The sequence below is a fragment of the Micromys minutus genome (genome assembly GCF_963924665.1).
Source record: "Micromys minutus genome assembly, chromosome: X".
Lineage (NCBI taxonomy): Eukaryota > Metazoa > Chordata > Mammalia > Rodentia > Muridae > Micromys > Micromys minutus.
Window position 1 is genome coordinate 113,127,513 of NC_137970.1, and position 18,461 is coordinate 113,145,973.

An 18,461-nucleotide genomic window follows, 5' to 3' on the forward strand; every position below is an offset into this window, starting at 1 on the left:
TGTTTCTGGTCATTTTGTTCAGGGAGTAAAAAAACCTCTCACCAGGGGAAGAGTAGTGGTTAAGGAGGCCACTCCAACACACTCCCCTGGAAAGCAATTCCGTAAGGGAGTAACTGCTTCCCTGGGTCACTAGGTGATTCACTGGGTCGGCATAGACGAAAGCAAAGCCCGGGATGTTAAAAGGGGAAGAAAATTCCATTCCCAGGTTGTCCTTAACACTTTGGCGTTTCAAAATGTTGCGAATTCAGAGCGTGTTGATTCAGCCACAAGGAAACCTCAGTTACTCTCTAGTGTGTTTACTCTGTGCTTTGTGTACTTAGGCTGTGTTCTTACACACGTTTATTTAGCATCTATCATGTTTCTGGTATGAGTCTATGTGTTCGCTGGGCTTTGTTTAGTGTTGATACTGTGTTGTGCTGCTTAATTCATTTAGTATGTTATGCGTCTTTCGGGAGGTGTGCTTGCTTTCTGTGTCTCTTTTGCGTTTCCTGCTGCTTGCTTAGGTAGGTTGTGTTGTATCATGGTTGTAGTATGGTGTCGTATCACGGGGCGGGGGGGGGATGTTGCTGAGTAGCAGTAAGTACAGCTGGTAATCACAGACCACAGGGTCACAGTCTGACTCGGACTTAAGTGTAGTAGGCTCTATGAGCTACGGTTTCTTCTAGTTTGGACGGTGGACGGCTACCTCGAGTTTGAGGCACAGACAGGGAGGGAGCTGATCCGGCCTGGGTCTGAAATCTCCTAGTGGGGTGAAAGTCACAACTGGTCAGGAACACAGCATCGCCCCACTCACGCAGGAAATTTGTTGCCGGCACCTACGAGAGGAAAACGTTCTCAAGGTGGTGAGGCAGTAGGGTCCCAAGTGGGCACCACAGTGTCTTCGGGACCGAAAGGGAACAGCAGCGCCAAGTATCTTCTCGGGTCAAAGAGTTTCTTTAGCCTGGGCGGGTACAGGGCGCGCAAGGGGTGCTTGGGGTCGGCTTGGAGCAGGGCCAAGCCAGGGAGAGGCTCAACTCTGTCTCGCCACTTGCGGAAGCCTGGCCCCAGTTCCCCACCGCCTCACCAGCCCGGCGGAACCCTCTCAGGGACGCTGAGCAGCCGCAGCCTCACCTGCCTGGCGCTCCGCAGCTACCCAATCAGCTGTGGTCGCCCGGCAGCGGCTGCCATGTTCTCCGCTTCGCGCTGCCAATCAGGGTGGCGGTGGCCAATGGGCGACAGGGCCGGGGGTCAGGTGATCTCAGGCCAGCTGGCTCCCCATTGGTGCGCGCTGCCCAGCCTCCCGCTCGGTTTATGTGCGGGGAGTGAGTGATTGACTTTATCAGTCCAAGGACATTACTCTGGAGGTGAAGAGGTTTGGACTCGCGAGGCGAGCTGTGAGGTTCGAGCCTGCCTAGTGCAGGCTGCCTGCCCTCTGGCCACGTTCCGCCTCTGCTACTTGGTGCAGTTGCTCCTGAAAGCCGGTACCCAAGGAGCCTCCTGGCCCCGTGGTTCCGCGCTCTGGAGTAGAGGAGGGGTGTCCGGGACAGGATTGACAAACCCCGCCCTCCACTTATTATTTTGCTTATTTTTCTTTGTGCGCTCCTGTTAGTTTGTTAAGCAGATTTAGTCCTAGAGTCTTTTCTCCTCCTCCTCCCTCCTCCTCTCCCATCTCCCTCCCCCCGATCCTTTTTCTTCCCCTCCTCCCTCCTGTCCCTCTGCAGGAGACTCTCGCAGCCAAGGAAAGTTGCAGCTCCGGGTAGCGCCTAGGGGGTCTCCGGGCAGTGTTCAGCCGCCGCCATCCCTTTCCGACTACGGCCCTTCGGGGATCTCCTTCGCCTGCACCCTTGCTCACTTCAGCCGGATCTTCTGTGTCCAGAACGCCCTACCTATGACGATGCTCCTGGACGGAGGCCCGCAGTTCCCTGGGCTGGGAGTGGGCAGCTTCGGTGCTCCGCGCCACCACGAGATGCCCAACCGCGAGCCTGCAGGCATGGGACTGAATCCCTTCGGGGACTCTACCCACGCTGCGGCCGCTGCCGCTGCCGCCGCCGCCTTCAAGCTGAGCCCCGCCACCGCTCACGATCTGTCTTCGGGCCAGAGCTCAGCATTCACACCGCAGGGCTCAGGTTATGCCAATGCCCTGGGCCACCATCACCACCACCATCACCACCATCACGCCAGCCAGGTGCCCACCTACGGCGGCGCTGCCTCTGCCGCCTTCAACTCCACGCGCGACTTTCTGTTTCGTCAGCGTGGCTCTGGGCTCAGCGAAGCAGCCTCCGGGGGCGGGCAGCACGGGCTTTTCGCTGGCTCGGCTAGCGGTCTCCACGCTCCAGCTGGTATTCCTGAGCCTCCCAGCTACTTGCTCTTTCCTGGGCTTCATGAGCAGGGCGCGGGGCACCCCTCGCCCACAGGGCACGTGGACAACAACCAAGTCCATCTGGGGCTGCGCGGGGAGCTCTTTGGCCGTGCAGACCCGTACCGCCCCGTGGCTAGCCCGCGCACGGACCCCTACGCGGCCAGCGCGCAGTTCCCTAACTATAGCCCCATGAACATGAACATGGGCGTGAACGTGGCGGCCCACCACGGGCCGGGCGCCTTCTTCCGTTACATGCGGCAGCCCATCAAGCAGGAGCTGTCCTGCAAGTGGATCGAGGAGGCTCAGCTGAGCCGGCCCAAGAAGAGCTGCGACCGGACCTTCAGCACCATGCACGAGTTGGTTACGCATGTCACCATGGAGCATGTGGGGGGCCCGGAGCAGAACAACCACGTCTGCTATTGGGAGGAATGTCCCCGCGAAGGCAAGTCCTTCAAGGCGAAGTACAAACTGGTTAACCATATCCGAGTGCACACTGGCGAGAAGCCCTTCCCGTGTCCCTTCCCGGGCTGCGGGAAGATTTTTGCCCGCTCTGAGAACCTCAAGATCCACAAGAGGACCCACACAGGTAAGGGGAGCAGACAGGTGGGCGCGGGCTCCCCGGGGGCACCCTGCCACCCAGCGGACTTGAACAGCTAGAGAGGGAGAGGGGTGGAGGCCAAGCCGAGGGGCGGCGCCCCTCCGAGGCCATTCAGTACGGAGCACTGTCACAGCCTCTCCACCCCTCACCCTCCGGGAACCTGAGGCGCTTTTGCCGAGTTCTAAGCTCCCAGCAGACTGCTCTGGTCTCTGGAACTAATTGGGACCTTCTCGCGCCCAGGAACCAACTGGCGCCACCTCTTTTTGTGTTCTTTTCTGGGTTACTAGGAAGAGACTCCGAATGTGTTGGGAGTATATTGCTTACAAGCGACTTAGCTCTCTGAACACATTCGGGGAAGGCAACCATAGAAATGCTAATGAAAACTAACTTTGGTTACTTCCGTTCTCTTTTACACTTGATTGGCATATCTCCTAATTAAATGACTGATACTTTTGTCAAACTATTTTTATTTGGAGTTCCAGGTTCAGTTCAGTCCTTTGGGGAAAAGCTGAAGTAGAAAAGGCACTGGTTTCTGTGGCTTGTTCAGAATCTCTTGTAAAATTGCATGTAGTCCCTGGATTTAATGTAGTGTTCTCTTTCCGAAAATTAGTAAGACTACGAGGTTTAGCAAAATCGATGCATTTGAAAGAGGCAAATTGAAAGACACAAAGAAGGGGACAGATAGGACTGTCCCATTCCTGGCCCATTGTCCTACTCAGCTTGGTTACACCGCCGAGGTGGTGGCGTAATGTGCCTGCACTTTGGGAGCCCTGGTTCTTTGGGAGTGGAAGCACAACTTAGGGCAAACTTCTGAGGATTCCCCCAGCTTTCTGTTCCTGAGAGAACAAAGGGATATTCGGGTTCTGGGCTGTTCCCACCCTACCCCTGCCTAAGATCACCGCTCCCCAACTCAGCAAGCTCAATCAAGGTTCGGGGGTTTTCTCCGGGGAAAACGTGCTACATCCTTCCACAGTCCGGTCTTTCCTCTGCAGAAAGACCGCCGGACTCAGTCTCCCGCTCAGCACTCTGAGAAGTTTCTGGGTTTAACTATATTCTCCCCCTCCCCCCCCCCTTTTGCTTTTTTTTTTTTTTTTTTTTTTTTTTTTTTGCCGTTTGCAGGTGAGAAACCTTTCAAATGTGAATTCGAAGGCTGTGACAGGCGGTTTGCCAACAGCAGCGACCGCAAGAAGCACATGCATGTGCACACCTCGGACAAGCCCTATATCTGTAAAGTGTGCGACAAGTCCTACACACACCCGAGCTCCCTCCGCAAACACATGAAGGTAATTACCTCTTTATTAGCGGTCGGCGGTTTGTAAACATTCGGCCTGATACCGGGCCACCGAACGGAAGCGCCCGCGCTGCCAACCCTCTATCCTTCACATTAAATCCGATTTGCTCCAGCACTGACACCTTGAACCCATTTTGAGGATGGGGGTGGAGGGCGGTCGAGAAGGAGAGAGCTGAGTTGGGAGGGGGAAGAGAGTAGAGGGAACAATCAGTTGTTTACCGGGAAGCTCTAACCGAGCTCGCCAGGGCTTGAGCTCTCTGTGGGCCACCTCATCCTACCTCAGCCCACGGTGGGAATCCGGAGTGGGTGCTCCGAATCCGGGACAATGTCATTCGTTTTCTCCTCTGCTTCGGATAAAACAATAGGGCCGAGGAGCGCAGTGTGATTCCAATACATTTATTTGTGTGGGAATTCACATCACCCAACCCCCAACCCACCCGTGTCACTCATTTCTATACCTGCTTTCCCGGGCCGAAATCTGAAAGTGAAATCTGGAGTGACTATTTTATAGGCCCGGCCGAATAACTACTTGCCCACTCAGTCCACGGAGAAAGCATTTTTTGAAGTAGCTACAAGGAAATTCTTGATTTCCTTTTCCAGATCGGTTTTTGGTGGGAATGCTAAGGGTATCTAGACATCAGTAATATGGAAAGACAAAAAAAAAGAAATTTAAATCCGATTTCTTTTTTAAGTGGGCCAGCGGGCGGTCTTGCTCTCTTACAATACTCAAACCTGCTCTTGTTGTTATTTGGGGGTTTTATTTATTATCGCTTTCACATTGCCAGTTGGAATTATATTCATTATAATATATACATGTTAATTTTAGGTTCATGAATCTCAAGGGTCAGATTCCTCCCCTGCTGCCAGTTCAGGCTATGAATCTTCCACTCCACCCGCTATAGCTTCTGCAAACAGTAAAGATACCACTAAAACCCCTTCTGCAATTCAAACTAGCACCAGCCACAACCCTGGACTTCCTCCCAATTTTAACGAATGGTACGTCTGAGGACAACCAAAATGCATTTAAAAAAGAAAACTGAGACAAATCAGATGGAAAATGGAGTTTAAAAGCAAGAGGCCATACCTAGGGCTACATCTTGGTAATTGCAATTGTTCAGGAAGGTTTGGGGCAAGATCCAAAAGTAGCCATGCCTTTTTCTCAGGATTAGAAAATGTTTTGGCATTTGAAGGAATTTTTTACAAAATCTTTTCACTGCTTTTTCTGCCCCCCCACCCCTCTTGCTCTCTGTACACCCTGTTCTGAAACTCCTTCAAATCATTTTAACTAACACTTGTCCTGTTTCTTGAGGAAGTTATCAAAGGCTTGGTGGTGGTGATGTTAAACTGATGAAAATTCTTCTTCGCCTTAGTGGTGATTGTTTAAACTCTCACAGTCTTAAACCATGCCAAAGTCCTGTTATGTCTTGAACTTTTCTTCAAAGCATTACACTTGTGAATGTATCTTCGTCTAATGGGGTCGAAACTTGTTGTTCAGTATTTTTCAGGCTGAGGATATGATGTTACTCTACACAGATTGTGACGTTTAGTATACAGTTGCCTTTTGTAATAACTTTTCTTTTTGTAAATACATATCCGTTGATGCCATATTTATCGTTTGTAATTTAATTATTGCTGCAAGTGCCGGGAACTGAACAATATTTATGGATAAATGTTTTCTAACAAATTCTGTACAGCTTTTGATTATAACTGCTTTAGCATTAAACAATTATTGTTTTGAGAAAAAGGAACACAATTTACAATTTTTGAACCATATTGACTTTTTTGTTTTGTAACAGCCTCCTACAAATAGGAGATGTGAGTAAACTGAATTTTGTTTGTTGGTATTTATAACTCACTCAGATCCCTTTTTTAATTGTTAAATTATTTTTCTATTGCAGTCTAGATTCCTTACAATGTCAGTTGCCATCTGGGGAGGACCCTCCTTTCTTTATCTCTAGCTCAGATGGTTGTTTAACTGCGAGTTTAAATGTGTTTGTCCTGGATTTTCGGCATGCAAATCAAATAATACTGATCAATTCACTTAGTGGCCATGACACCTCAATCTTGTACTTCAAAGACTGAGAAGCTGGATTTAATCACTCCTGCCCTATATATATACATATATATATATATAAACATAAGGTAACCTAATTAGTTTTATGTCCCTTAGTTCTTTATTACTTTACATAAAAATGAAAATTATGGCAGGATGCATGTCTGTTGAGATCACTCATACCTACATGTCTGTATCTATGACTTAACCTAATCTGCCTATCAAATCTATTTAGCACACCTCTGAAATGGCAATGAGCAAGGACAGATGAACAGTGATTCTCATGGTTAAAGTGCTTCTTTAAAAAAAAACAAAAACAAAAAAAAAAAAAACCAACATATTCTTTAAATTTTGGATGGCAAAGGCTGATTTGTTTGCTGTATATAGTTCAATTCATGATTATCACAATTACTCATAATGTTTATATAGCGGCATAATAACTGCAGCTGTTCCTAAATGATACTGTGGGAAGAAAAACATTTGCAAAATACATTATTTTAAGTTCATTACTTGTAGGCAAAGGTGTTAAGAGCATTGTTTCCATTAAAATCAGTAACAATGAAAAATGGTTGTTTGTTTTGTGATAAAATGTTAACAATCCATTTAATCTTCAGTGAAGCAACTCATTTGGACAAACCGTTCTTTTTACAATGGGTCTATGGAAAAGAAAATGATCACTATTTTGGGGGGTTGAAGTGGGTAGAGTTTGGAGACTTTTTTAGGGTGCTGTGGTTATTGAGAGCCCAATCTCTGCATGAATAACAGAAAAGTGGAGATAAGGAATTGTAAAGTATTTAGAAATGTGATGAATAGGTTTAAGTACCTCTTTTGCTTTAAGGGGCAATGCTCTCAGTTTTTGGTGGCAGTCAATTTGATATTATATAATCATTTTCAATTCTAGAGTTTTGTTGATTGTTCTTTCTGAAGAAATAAAGTCTTGGCACATCGTATTTATGTTATAACTTTTTTTGTATTTGGTGCCTAATATTTTTTCCATGTTCAAATAAATCAATTTAAAATTGAAATGCTTAGAGAATTTCTGGTGTTTTAAAACAAACTGATTCCCAGGGTCCATTAAAATTATCCATTTTGTTATCTTAATTTTTTTGTCAACAATTCAGTCTTGGCAGTTTTTTCTTGAGGCACTATTTTGTTAGTGAAAAATGGTGTATTTTGCACTTCCACTTTGCTAGTGTCCATCTGAAGGCCACGAACATACATTGGAATGATCACGCATGCGCTGAGCAGGTAACCCGGTCAGTTTATCACACTCCACCCAGACATCCCAATCTTGACCTTGACATTGGGGGTTTGGACCAGATCCATATTTCAGGCTTTCTCTTTCACAGGAACCAGAGACAATTTTAAATGCTCAGCAATTTTTCAGGAGGCGTTTTATTCATAAGACTGACTAAATTTGTGTCATTGTGAAATGTGAATGGATAGCCTTTCTTCTACATATTCAATGAGCTTCCACAATTTACTGTTTTCTCCATGAGTTACCTTCCCGCTGACCCCAGTCTTAAAGTAGCTTTCAGTAGAAACAGGATGGGTAACACTGAAAACCCTTGCTCATGTTAATTAAATAACATAAAATATTTTGTTAGTGGCCTGAAAATATTCTACCACAGATTTTAACAGAAAAGCCTTCTCCCGTGTCCTGAGAGGAAACTAACAAACAGCAATGAAGATAACCGGATAACTGTAAAAAGTGCTCATGATTCCCTCTTGATTTGGGTACAGCAAAGTTCTTGAAATTACGCCTATGCATTTTTTTTTCTACCAAAGAAAAATTGGTTCCTTTGAATCCTTTGATTTCCCTGCCCATAATCTGGCATCGGGAGTGCATATTTATATTCTTGAATGCAAGCTAAGCAACCTAAGAGTAACCACACGACACAGTCCAAGTCACAAATGCTAAAGCTCCCAAATCCAAGCTTGGTTCTTAGCAATCTACTCCTTGAAAGTGAGTACCTTAGCATAAAATCTCAAGATGAAGGAAAAGGGAGCTGTTTCCAAGCATGGCCCATGAGCTCTGGCCTGCAGGTTTGGAAGGTTCAAAGATCATCTAGGTTAAGCAAGACTGTCTACTTAGTGGGCACTGTGAAGGGAGACCTAGTTAGGTGTTCCCAAAACCTTCCAGATTTGATGTGCTGCACATTTCTGCTTGACTTCTTGCTTCTTTTGCCCCTGGCTTCTATATCCCCCTTTCCTCCCAAGAAATCTGCCCAAAGCAGAAGTCCAAAGAAATATTTCCTTTTGAGTTTTTGAGAGGCTCTTCCACCATAAGAATGGAGGGTACTGCTTGCTGTGACTAGTATCTAAGTGTGTTTTTTGTCACAGGCCCTGGAGTTTCAAGGCTCCAGTTGGGCTCTAACATGGGGGAAGGCGAGGAGAGTGACCCTAGGGGTTTCAGTAGTCCTTGGGAAGCCCCTGGGCCCTGTCGACACACCAAATTCTTCTAAATCTCCGCTTGAGGTTTGGGCAAGGAGGAGGGGACCTCATTTCCTAGGGTCAATTCTCTCGCGGTTTCTGCCCGCTGACCCTTTGACCTCCACCAACAGGGCCCTTGGCGGCCATAAGCTAGCAGATCGCCTTGGGCTCCGAGGACGCTTCGCGCCCCATCGCCTCTCGGCCTCATTAGGCCGGCGGGGCTGTAAAGCAGAAATCAGCTTCGGCCTAATCCCGACCTGGGGTCAATTCGAGCCCAAACAATGGCGATCTCCGAAGACTACAGCAGAGCGCTGCCAGCAAACTTTGTGTTCAATTCCTTTTCCACTGGCTGGGGTGGGGGTGGGGGGTGAGGACCGCGGTACCCGAAGGGCACTTGCGGCATCCGCATCAGTCCGCAAACGCCCTCTTGCTCAGACCTCCGAGCCCATCTGTGATGCCGGGAATGGAGGCGGTGAGGCTCCTGCCTAGCCTGAGTATGAGGCTGACTCAAAAGGGGCCTCCTCGGCACTGGGAACACACTTTGAAGTGGGTTTTTAGCGCGCACGTGTGAGAGCTCGGCCGGAGCCTTAGCTGGGACCCGTAGGGAGGAGAGAGGAGGCTCTGGTTCGGACTTCAACCCCGCCCCTGCTCCCCGTGGCTTCGGCCTTTTCAAGCCCAGACCTGGGACCTAAGGACTCCCCCCCCCCCCAATTCCCGCGGTCGCGGCGCGCAGGCGCAAACCCTTGCAGCCGTCGAACAGAATTTTGCGGCCAGGGGGTGGGGGGAGGTTGAAAGCAGCCTCGCGGGGAGGGCGGCCTCGGCTAAGCCGGGGAGAGGGCGGGAGGGAAGGAGAGGGATGTGGAGAGGAGGGTTGGTTTGGGGGCGGCTCTCGAGTCGGGAACATGGCGGCCGGATGCGAACCCCCGCAGAGCGCCGCACAACGCAGACTACGGGCTGCCACGCTGTGTTGTCGTTGAAATTCCCTGGTTAGTCCTCTGCGCTGGCGCCTCGCGGGACAATGTAGGTCGTGGCAGTTGAACGTAGTTTTAAGACAGAGAAAAACGGAAGCGAAGAAGTTCTTCCTGGGCACTCTGGTGGGAAATTGATGTTCTCTTTAAGGGTATGGGAGGTGTTTCAAAAGATTTGGGAAACAAAACCCACCAGAAGCTCCTGGCACACAAACACACACAAATACACACACATCCCTCTCCCCCTGCTCGTGCGGTGTATGTGAATGCGATTTCGAGTTAACCCTGCCGCTGTTGGAATTCCACAACACCTTAAAAAAACGAATAACAGTAGACAATGTGTTCTCTTCTCAGGACAATGGTCAAGCAGGTTTGGAGGGAAACGAAGGCTTGCCGACCCAGTTGTACCTTTGAGAGATTGTATTCCACCCTGTCTCCAGGACTCGTTTTCTGCCTAACTCATTTAAACAAATCCTGCCCCCCCCCCCCCATCAGCACCGTTAACGCTTTTGTGTGTGTACCAACTGCTGGTAGTCTTAGGTTAAAGGGGAAAGGGGGCTCGAAATACCCAAAACTTTAATTCAGTTTTTGGCTAAACTGCTTTCATGGCAGAGTGTGAAACTCTTACGTGTCGTTAGTAAGGAAAATGACATTTTAAAAAGGTGTACTTTGTTGACTTCCCTCTTCTCTAAGCAAATAAGGTGCACGAATTCTTCTAGGTGTTCCTAAAGACCAGCGTCCAAGCGAAAGGACAGCCTTCTTGGGCTTGTCCTCTATCAAGCATTGCAGCTTCTGAAGATGTGGGGCAGTTTCTGATGGCCACCTTGGGGAGGGCCCCAGGTGGGTGGGCAGGTCATTAGCAAGTCTGGCACTGGTCGGGGGGAAATCTGCAAAACAGTGCCTTTATCTGCAGAGAACAATTGGTGGGGTTGTCTTTCCTTCTTTTCAATGCACAAAGACAGAGGCTTTGGAGCAAGAATTTGGACTATGCATTTAAGTTGCAATGTTTTGCATTGAAAACCTCTGGGCAATTAAAATTAGCATGCTCCCAAGTATTTTCTGTGCTTTTATTATGTGTGATTTCTGCATGTCAAAGGAGCTGGAGACTCTTCTGCAGTTTGAAAACTATTTTGAAATTGCTACCAAGTTAATCAGCCCCCCTTTCCTGTGGGTGAAGTTTCCCTCCCAGGTTTGGCCACCCTACTTGACCACGGTGGTATGATCTACTGACATCTTTGGGAGATCAAATAAAATAAACCGTGTTTGTTTCATACTTTGCTTTCCCATCTGACCCCTGAAATGTTGGCTTTTTTTTTTTTTCCTTCAAGTTTGGAAAAGGAAAAAAAAAAAATATTTCAATTGGAAAAGTGTTAGCCATGGGTTAGATGGTTGAGCTTGGATTCTCTTCAGTTGACTTTAAAATCAAGTTAAGATGCTTTGGTGAATGGTTTCCTTGGGATCCCTGGGCTGTCTTTGATTCAGTTCATGGATAAACTGGATGGCTTTTTTAAAAAATAGAAATCAAGTGAATGGAATTTCTAGAAGACAGAGCAAGTTATATTTGTTGACTCCAAAAGACACCTCTTTTCTCACTGAGATTTTTGTTTCTCTTATAACTAACTATTGAAATGTACAGCTTAAAAAGTCTTAAGTTGGAGGTTGGGTATTTAGCTCAGTGTAGTAGAGAGCTTGCCTAGCAAGCTCGAAGCTTTGGGTTCTGTCCTCAGCTCTGAAACAAACAAACAAAAAAAAAAAAAAAAAAAAAAAAATCTTCGTTTGCAGAAAGCATTTGAAGAGATAACTGTTCACACCACTTGGACTAATGGGAATGTAACACAGGTGCAGAAGGTCTTTGAAAGTTAGAGCAACTTTTCTTTCAAAACACATGTTAAAAAGCAGCCAAGGGACTGAGCAGTTTTGCGTATTTCTGATGTGATACCACTTTATCCTGTTTGCTAATCTGCTGACTGGAGAAACAGAAGCTTTATAGCAACTATAAAACACATTTCAACAAATGGCAAGTTTATAATATTTGCTCTCTAGTAGGCTACGTGCACTGTCTAATTGAAAACGCAATCTATATAGAGACCATTTGGAAATAAGATGATATAAATAAGAAATTACTTCTTGTTTTGCTATAAACTAGCAGTTTAAAAAACATAGCCACGTAATATTTTATGACTTTTTCTTGTAAGAAAATTTGACCTATCTGCAGTTCATTTTTTGTTTTCTTGCCAGTGTTGTCCTGCTTGGTATCTGGGACAGACTCTAATTCCTGATGAAGAACTTGATACTGACGTTGGTATGCAGCAACCAGTCCTCTATAGCACTACCTATCCTAAATGCAGGGTTAATGCCGAGCCTACTGTGCAAGAAATGATTTACTGATGAGGTTTCAAAGAAAACCACATCAATTTGGATGTCTGTTACCTTGAAGTGATCATTTTAAGAGTAGTAGCATCTTCCTTAGGTCTAAAAAAAAAAAAAAAAAAAAGACTATTTTCCTCTTTTGGTGTATTGCATTTTGTGTTGAGCAATCATTTCTGAAATGAAAAAAGCAAAAAGGCTTCCCCACCAATTTAGGATTTATAAATGGGAAGATGCTGGTGAAGAGGGACCTTGTTCAGAAGCCAGTAGGCCCTGTTCTTATACACTATTGCAAATCTCTAATATCTGAGCTGATGCTTAAAACTAGAAAGTGGAGTGTTTGCTTTGTTATTTTTTTCACTATGCTTGTATTAAAAGAGCAATATCCAGGATCTTGAGATTTGTTGTTTGACTTAATAAAACCATTTAAATTATTTTTGTGATTATTGTTTTATTACAGTAACAACCATAATCCCTAAATAACTTTGACTAACCTGTAGGATGGGGGCAATTTATTTTCTATTCATATTTTCACTTGATGGGTGGCTTTTCAGTAACCAGCCAACCTGAGAAAACGGGAAGAACAAACTCAAAGCAACTGTTTTGAGGTCTCAGTTCCCTCTACCCCATGGCTTAAGGTCAATTGCTGGGGGGTCGAATTCACAAGCAAGGATTAATGGTGGTCAAGAGAAGGAAGACAGATCCAGAGTTTGGAGGAATGAAGATCATTTACATAACACGATTGAGTAAGAAAGCACAGGAGACATAGCTGGAGATGACAGGTAAAGGTAAAAGGAGGGTATGTGACAATCCAGAGGAGACATTTTGCAACAGTACCGTACCGTGTAGTTTCTTAAAGCCTTTATCCTAATCTTTGGAATAATTTGGCAATCACTGATTAGAACAGTTACAGAATCATGGGACACAAGTGTTATTAAAATCAGGCTTATTGTTAACTCATTGTAAGTTATGGTTAAATAATTGGTAGGAAGATGAAGACTCTTGAAGGATCCCCTAAACACCACAAACTTGATTCATTATTTTCAATTTTCCATCTGTAATCTGTGAATGCCATTACTGTTTATATTTGTCATAATTATGCTACAATAGTATGTGCAATTCCGACCTGAGTATATTGGAACAACAAGTTGCTGTTGGAACTTCAGACCAGTTTCACTAAAACCAGTATCATTGTAATTTCTAAGTAATAGCTCATCTCTTTCTCATTCCTGTTGCTTATTTGCATTGAGTAGAAAAATTGGCATGGGGCTTGGCGATCCACTTTAGTCCCAGCACAACTGAGACAAAGGTAGGTGGTTCTCTGAGTTCCTGGACAGGTGGAATTACACACTCAGTGCCAATACAACCAAGACCTTTCCATAGAGAAACGCTGTTTCACAAAACAAACTGAGAACTCTAGGCCATGACAGACTTCAAATTGGCAGTTAAGGAGACTAGGCTTAAGAACTGGACAAGTCCAGGCAAGTCAACTACTACTTAAAACAAAAACAAAACAAAACAAAAAAAAACCCGGGATCCAGCCTTCACACCCTGATAATGGTTCCTGAATGCCTAGAGATTAGAGTAAACCCCAGAATTCCTCAGCAACAGTTTCCAGCCTTCACACCCTGATAATGGTTCCTGAATGCCTAGAGATAGAGTAAACCCCAGAATTCCTCAGCAACAGTTTCCAGTCTTCACACCCCGATAATGGTTCCGGAATGCCTAGAGATAAGTAAGACAAAGCTCATCCACCCCCAGAATTCCAATGTGCAGGTGAGCTCACTTGGTTGTCTCTCTATCTTGGTAATGGGAGACCCCAGCATGGACTTCCGCAAAATAAAGCACTCTTTGTGTTTACATACTATCTGAGTCAGGGGTGTCATTCTTTAGGGACTCATGGACCCTTACAAAACAAACAAAAATGTAAAGACTAGAAGAAAGAGGAGGGGTTATGGCTCATTTGGTAGGGTGCTTGCCTAGTAGGACGGCAACTTTGTATCTAATCCCAAACACCACCTAAACGGGGCTTGGTGTGGCATGCTTGTAATTACAACTCTGAAGATGTAGAGGCAGAAGAATCAGAACTTCAAACTTACAAGGTTATTCTCAGCTACATAGAGTTGGAGGCCAACCTGGGAGAGACGAGACCCTGACATGAAAAGAAAGGAAAAGAAAAGAGTCGGTGTCCACGGCCCACAACTTTAATCCCAACACTCAGGAGGCAGAAGCTGGCAGATCTCTTGAGTTTTCTGAGTTTGAGGCCTGCATGGTCTACAAAGTGAGTTCTAAAATAGCAAGGGCTACATGGTGAAACACTGTCTTGAGAAAACAAAACATCATAAAAAGAAACCAGTCGAAAAAGTTTAATTTTTGTTCTTTATCTTTTATATTATAAAGTTTACATGATAAAGTTTATAGCACTATGCTTAGAATTTTGTTCTGTATTTGTTTTTAAATGATCTAGGTTTTGAAATTAGTAGAGAATAATAATGATGCCATTGGAATGTTCAAAAAAAAAAAAAAAGAACACTTGGGGAAGTTAAGCTACAAGGTGTGTATGAGCCAGGTAGACACTGTGATAATAATTCATCCCAGGGTTTTTTCCTAAGGACTAACCAACAGCAAAATGTCCATAAAGATCTTGTCGCTGACTATCCTCTTAGCAAATGTTAGCACCTTTCTTTTCCATTTGCAGGTACTTATTGTTTTGTTGCTTTGGGGCAGTTTTCAATTTTTAATAATATGGAATATTTTATTACAAGTGAATCACAGTTTATAATAGGGAACAAATCAGTACATATTTTAGATAACAGATGGAGACTGGAGACATCTAAGAAATACCAAACTTCATAAATATAATCACTAGATCATGCATGTAGGCTTATAAACACAGCCATGAATATTTAAACACAAAATTTGGTTATTAAATTTCTATTATTCATTGTGTTCCAATAAATAATACACTTATTGTTTGACTAAAAACTAGAGTTGAGTACTTAGCACTTGTAAACATAGTACTTAAATTGGATTAAATTTTTACTTTCATCACTGACATTAAAATTCAATGATAGTCTATACTCACGTGTAAAGAAAACATTAAATTGTATATCTTAAATTATTCCATTTTCCTCTACTAAATTTATGTTAGCATTATGACAGTGTGACTATTGAATAATGAGACTATTTTTTTTCTGTGGAGTCTAGAAACTAACCTTGAAAGCAATTCCCAAGTAGATGTCCTAAAATGCTTTGACTAATGTCTGTATTGTTAAAATAAGTTTACAGACTCCTGAGGTGACTGTTATTTAATTTGAGTTAAAAAGAAGTCAAAACAAAACAAATAATAGCTTCTGGCCTTATTATTTTATAGTCATTCTTCTTGTTTAATTATGTTGTAATACCTTCCCTTATGGTGTGTGTGTATGTGTGTGTGTGTGTGTGTGTCTATGTGTATGTGTGTGTATGTAGGGGGTCATCTCCAGCTCCATAGGGAAAAGTGACTCATGGTCCCATGTGTGACAAGGTGACTCAGGTCTACAATTCTAGCATTCAGGAGTCTGAGGCAGAAAAATGATCTATTTGAGAGGCAGCCTTTGGCTGCCCTGCCACAAAGCAATCAAAACAAGAAAGCCTTAACTTTAAAAAGTATAAAAATGCTATGCTACAGTAGGATTAATATTTTTCAGTTGGATCTTTTCATGCCATGAAACTAAACAAAAACACCAACGCCCAGTTTCAAAATATGTGTATTTCCTTCAGTGCTGTAGTGTCTCCAGTGGCTGGATTGGGGAGAAGACCTGGACTAATCCTAATGCAGGTTAGTCAGTGCCACTTTCCCCCAAGAAGAAAGGACAGAAGAACATGCTCTTAAACCCCGAAAAGCGTTTTGATTCCTCTTGTCCTTTGTACTTTTCTAAGGGAAAAAAATAGTTAAAGCCTTTCTTACAAGTCAGGTCCATAGAAACTTCCCTGATGAAATGATGAGATGTTGGTGATGGTTATGTCTGGTCTATAAATGTTTGAGACAAAAAGAACTAATGGCCCTTTGTGCCAAAACCATACATAAGTGCATCATGACACCTTGATATCAACTCCAGGCATACAATTTGTCAGCAAACTGCCACAAGTGTTATCCAAACGTGCCCTGTACACATATCTCTGTAGCTGATTACCAAGAGAGAATGGCCAAGAGACCCTGTTTCTTTGGAGGTTTCAATATAGTTTGCCCCCCCCAAAAAAAGAAGAGAAAAGAAAAGAAAAGCTGTTTAGTCACAATGAGATCTGACATGCAAAAGGCTATGAGTTGAACAACTTTAGTGGTTTCGATGGACCCATCAACTCTCAGGAGATAGTTGCTGTCCTATTTCACGTTCCTAACAAACACATATTCCACAATGGATGCCAACAATGCAGGTCCTTGGAACAAGCGACACATTTGATAAAGCAATCTTTTCAAAACCAGTATGCACTTGAGCATTGGTCTTTTCTTCTGATACAGCATCTGTTCATCCTAAGCCCCCATGATTCATTAGCTTAATTTGATGCTATCTCAAGGATAGGAAATGAATTATTTTCCGTTGACTGTTAAGTTGTCCAACACCAAAAGATGAGCTTTATGCTCAAGGCACTAAATTTAATCTTACAGAAAAACTCTCATAAGATTTTCTGATAAAACAGTGATGTGAGAGAAATTAATTGTATGTGTAGGGGTGGAGCTAATATCCAGTAGCGCTAGATTAAGAAACAAGTTAAAGACACCTTTTTTGTTCTTGCCTTTCCTACCGGTTCTTGAAACATTGCACTACATTTACAGTGATATAAAGGTTCAGACCTGAAGCTTTAGTCTCTGAACTGGTGAACTGAAAAGTCTCATGTTTCATAAATATGGGTGCAACTCATTCTTCAGTGAGCCTGTTTAACTGAATCATTTCCTTACATTAATTTAACAAAAGCTGAATTTGTTGGTCTTAATCTCTGATTTTCATATATCTGGATCCCATGTATGTAATTCCCTTTAACTGTATATTTAGCAATTGCATAGTACTGCTATTAGAATATTGAATTGAAACTCCGATGCCAGTATTATCAATGTAATTACTTTGTATAAGGAAGAAGTTGGAAGCTATTATTACTTCAGTATGAGAATTACGGACAACTACCAACTTCTACCTTTGAAAAAATAGTCTGGAAACATCTTTAAATTAGAAAATACATCTGAACAAATACAGGATGTACCCAGGAACATTGATTTAGGTTTAAAGAATGTGTCCCAAGTAGTCTAGTGTTCAAAACTGAGTCGTGGTAGAATCAGGAAAGGAGATTTCTTAACTAAGGCAAATGGTAAAGCATACCTCCTTAGTGCCAGGGAATTGAGCTGCTGGGGTACAGGTATGTTGGGGATTCAAATGTCAACATCTGACTTCTGTGGTTTCCCTGCTGTATTGCTCAGACTTGGTCTTGAAATCCTGGGTGAGTGTCTTTCACCTCTTTAGTATATTGATGGCTAGGAGCCTACTACTGCACCCAATTATGGTTGATTTAGAAATGCATTGTCTAAAATGCAAGAACTCAGCCTCCTCATTGAGTCTCCATTTGAGCTTTGGTCTCAAGTTTAATGTAGTGTGGAAGCCCAATTTCCTTTGTTTGTGCCACAGGCTTTTCCTCTTGTACATCCAAGGCACAATCTAAGGACTGTCTCGGGAACTTCTTTATGCTTTGAGGAAAATTCTCAAGGAAGTCTTTCACTACACTTCTTTAGTTGGTCAGACAGTTCAAACCCACAGGACAATTATATTTAATCAAAGCTGAAATGTCCGTCATGCACATTAAATTAACTGGATGTTGTGATGTTGTATTAAGAGATAACTGTATTTTAATGGGCAAGATGGAGTAAGAGACAGAGGAATGATAGAAACAGTTGGATGCTAAAGACAATTTAAAGTTTGCACGGCTGTGAGATTGTCTTGGCATGGTGCCCTCCAATATGTGTGAATAACTGGTATGTTTGTTTCTGTGCTATATATTGTACTTATTTTTGATTATTTAGGTATCTCCACAGAACTACAGCTCTGACTTAGCCTGATTCTGGTGGGGTCTTCTCATCTGTATCACGTTGTCTTAGTAAGCAACACATTGTATCACATTGTCTCAGTAAGTATTGTAAGCGTAAGTAAATGAATTTAAAGGTCTCAGTGACAAGGCCTAAGGTCCTTCCATTTAGTTGGTTATAAATCTATTATATATGTACTTTTAAAAAACTACTACTTCAGGGGCTGGAGAGATGGCTCAGTGGTTAAGAGCACTGACTGCTTCTCCAGAGGTCCTGAGTTCAATTCCCAGCAATCACATGGTGGCTCACAACCATCTGTAATAGGATCTGATGCCCTCTTATAATGTGTCTGAAATCAGTT

General features: G+C 43.8%; 1 protein-coding gene across 2 annotated transcripts; it reads left to right on the forward strand.

Moving 5' to 3' along the window:
- Nucleotides 1–1,708: 1,708 nt before the first annotated feature.
- ZIC3 (Zic family member 3) lies at nt 1,709–12,069 on the forward strand (the record flags this gene model as incomplete). Of its 2 annotated transcripts, none has more annotated exons than XM_080910281.1 (3): nt 1,709–2,924; nt 4,056–4,219; nt 5,054–5,233. In XM_080910281.1, the coding sequence occupies 3 exons, from the start codon at nt 1,868–1,870 to the stop codon at nt 5,231–5,233; spliced, it is 1,401 nt and encodes a 466-aa protein (XP_080766407.1). The 2 variants fall into 2 exon arrangements, with proteins under 2 accessions (XP_080766407.1, XP_080766406.1); XM_080910280.1 differs by lacking the exon at nt 5,054–5,233 and adding an exon at nt 11,920–12,069 and having other exon boundaries at nt 1,868–2,924.
- Between the last annotated feature and the right edge of the window lie 6,392 nt (nt 12,070–18,461).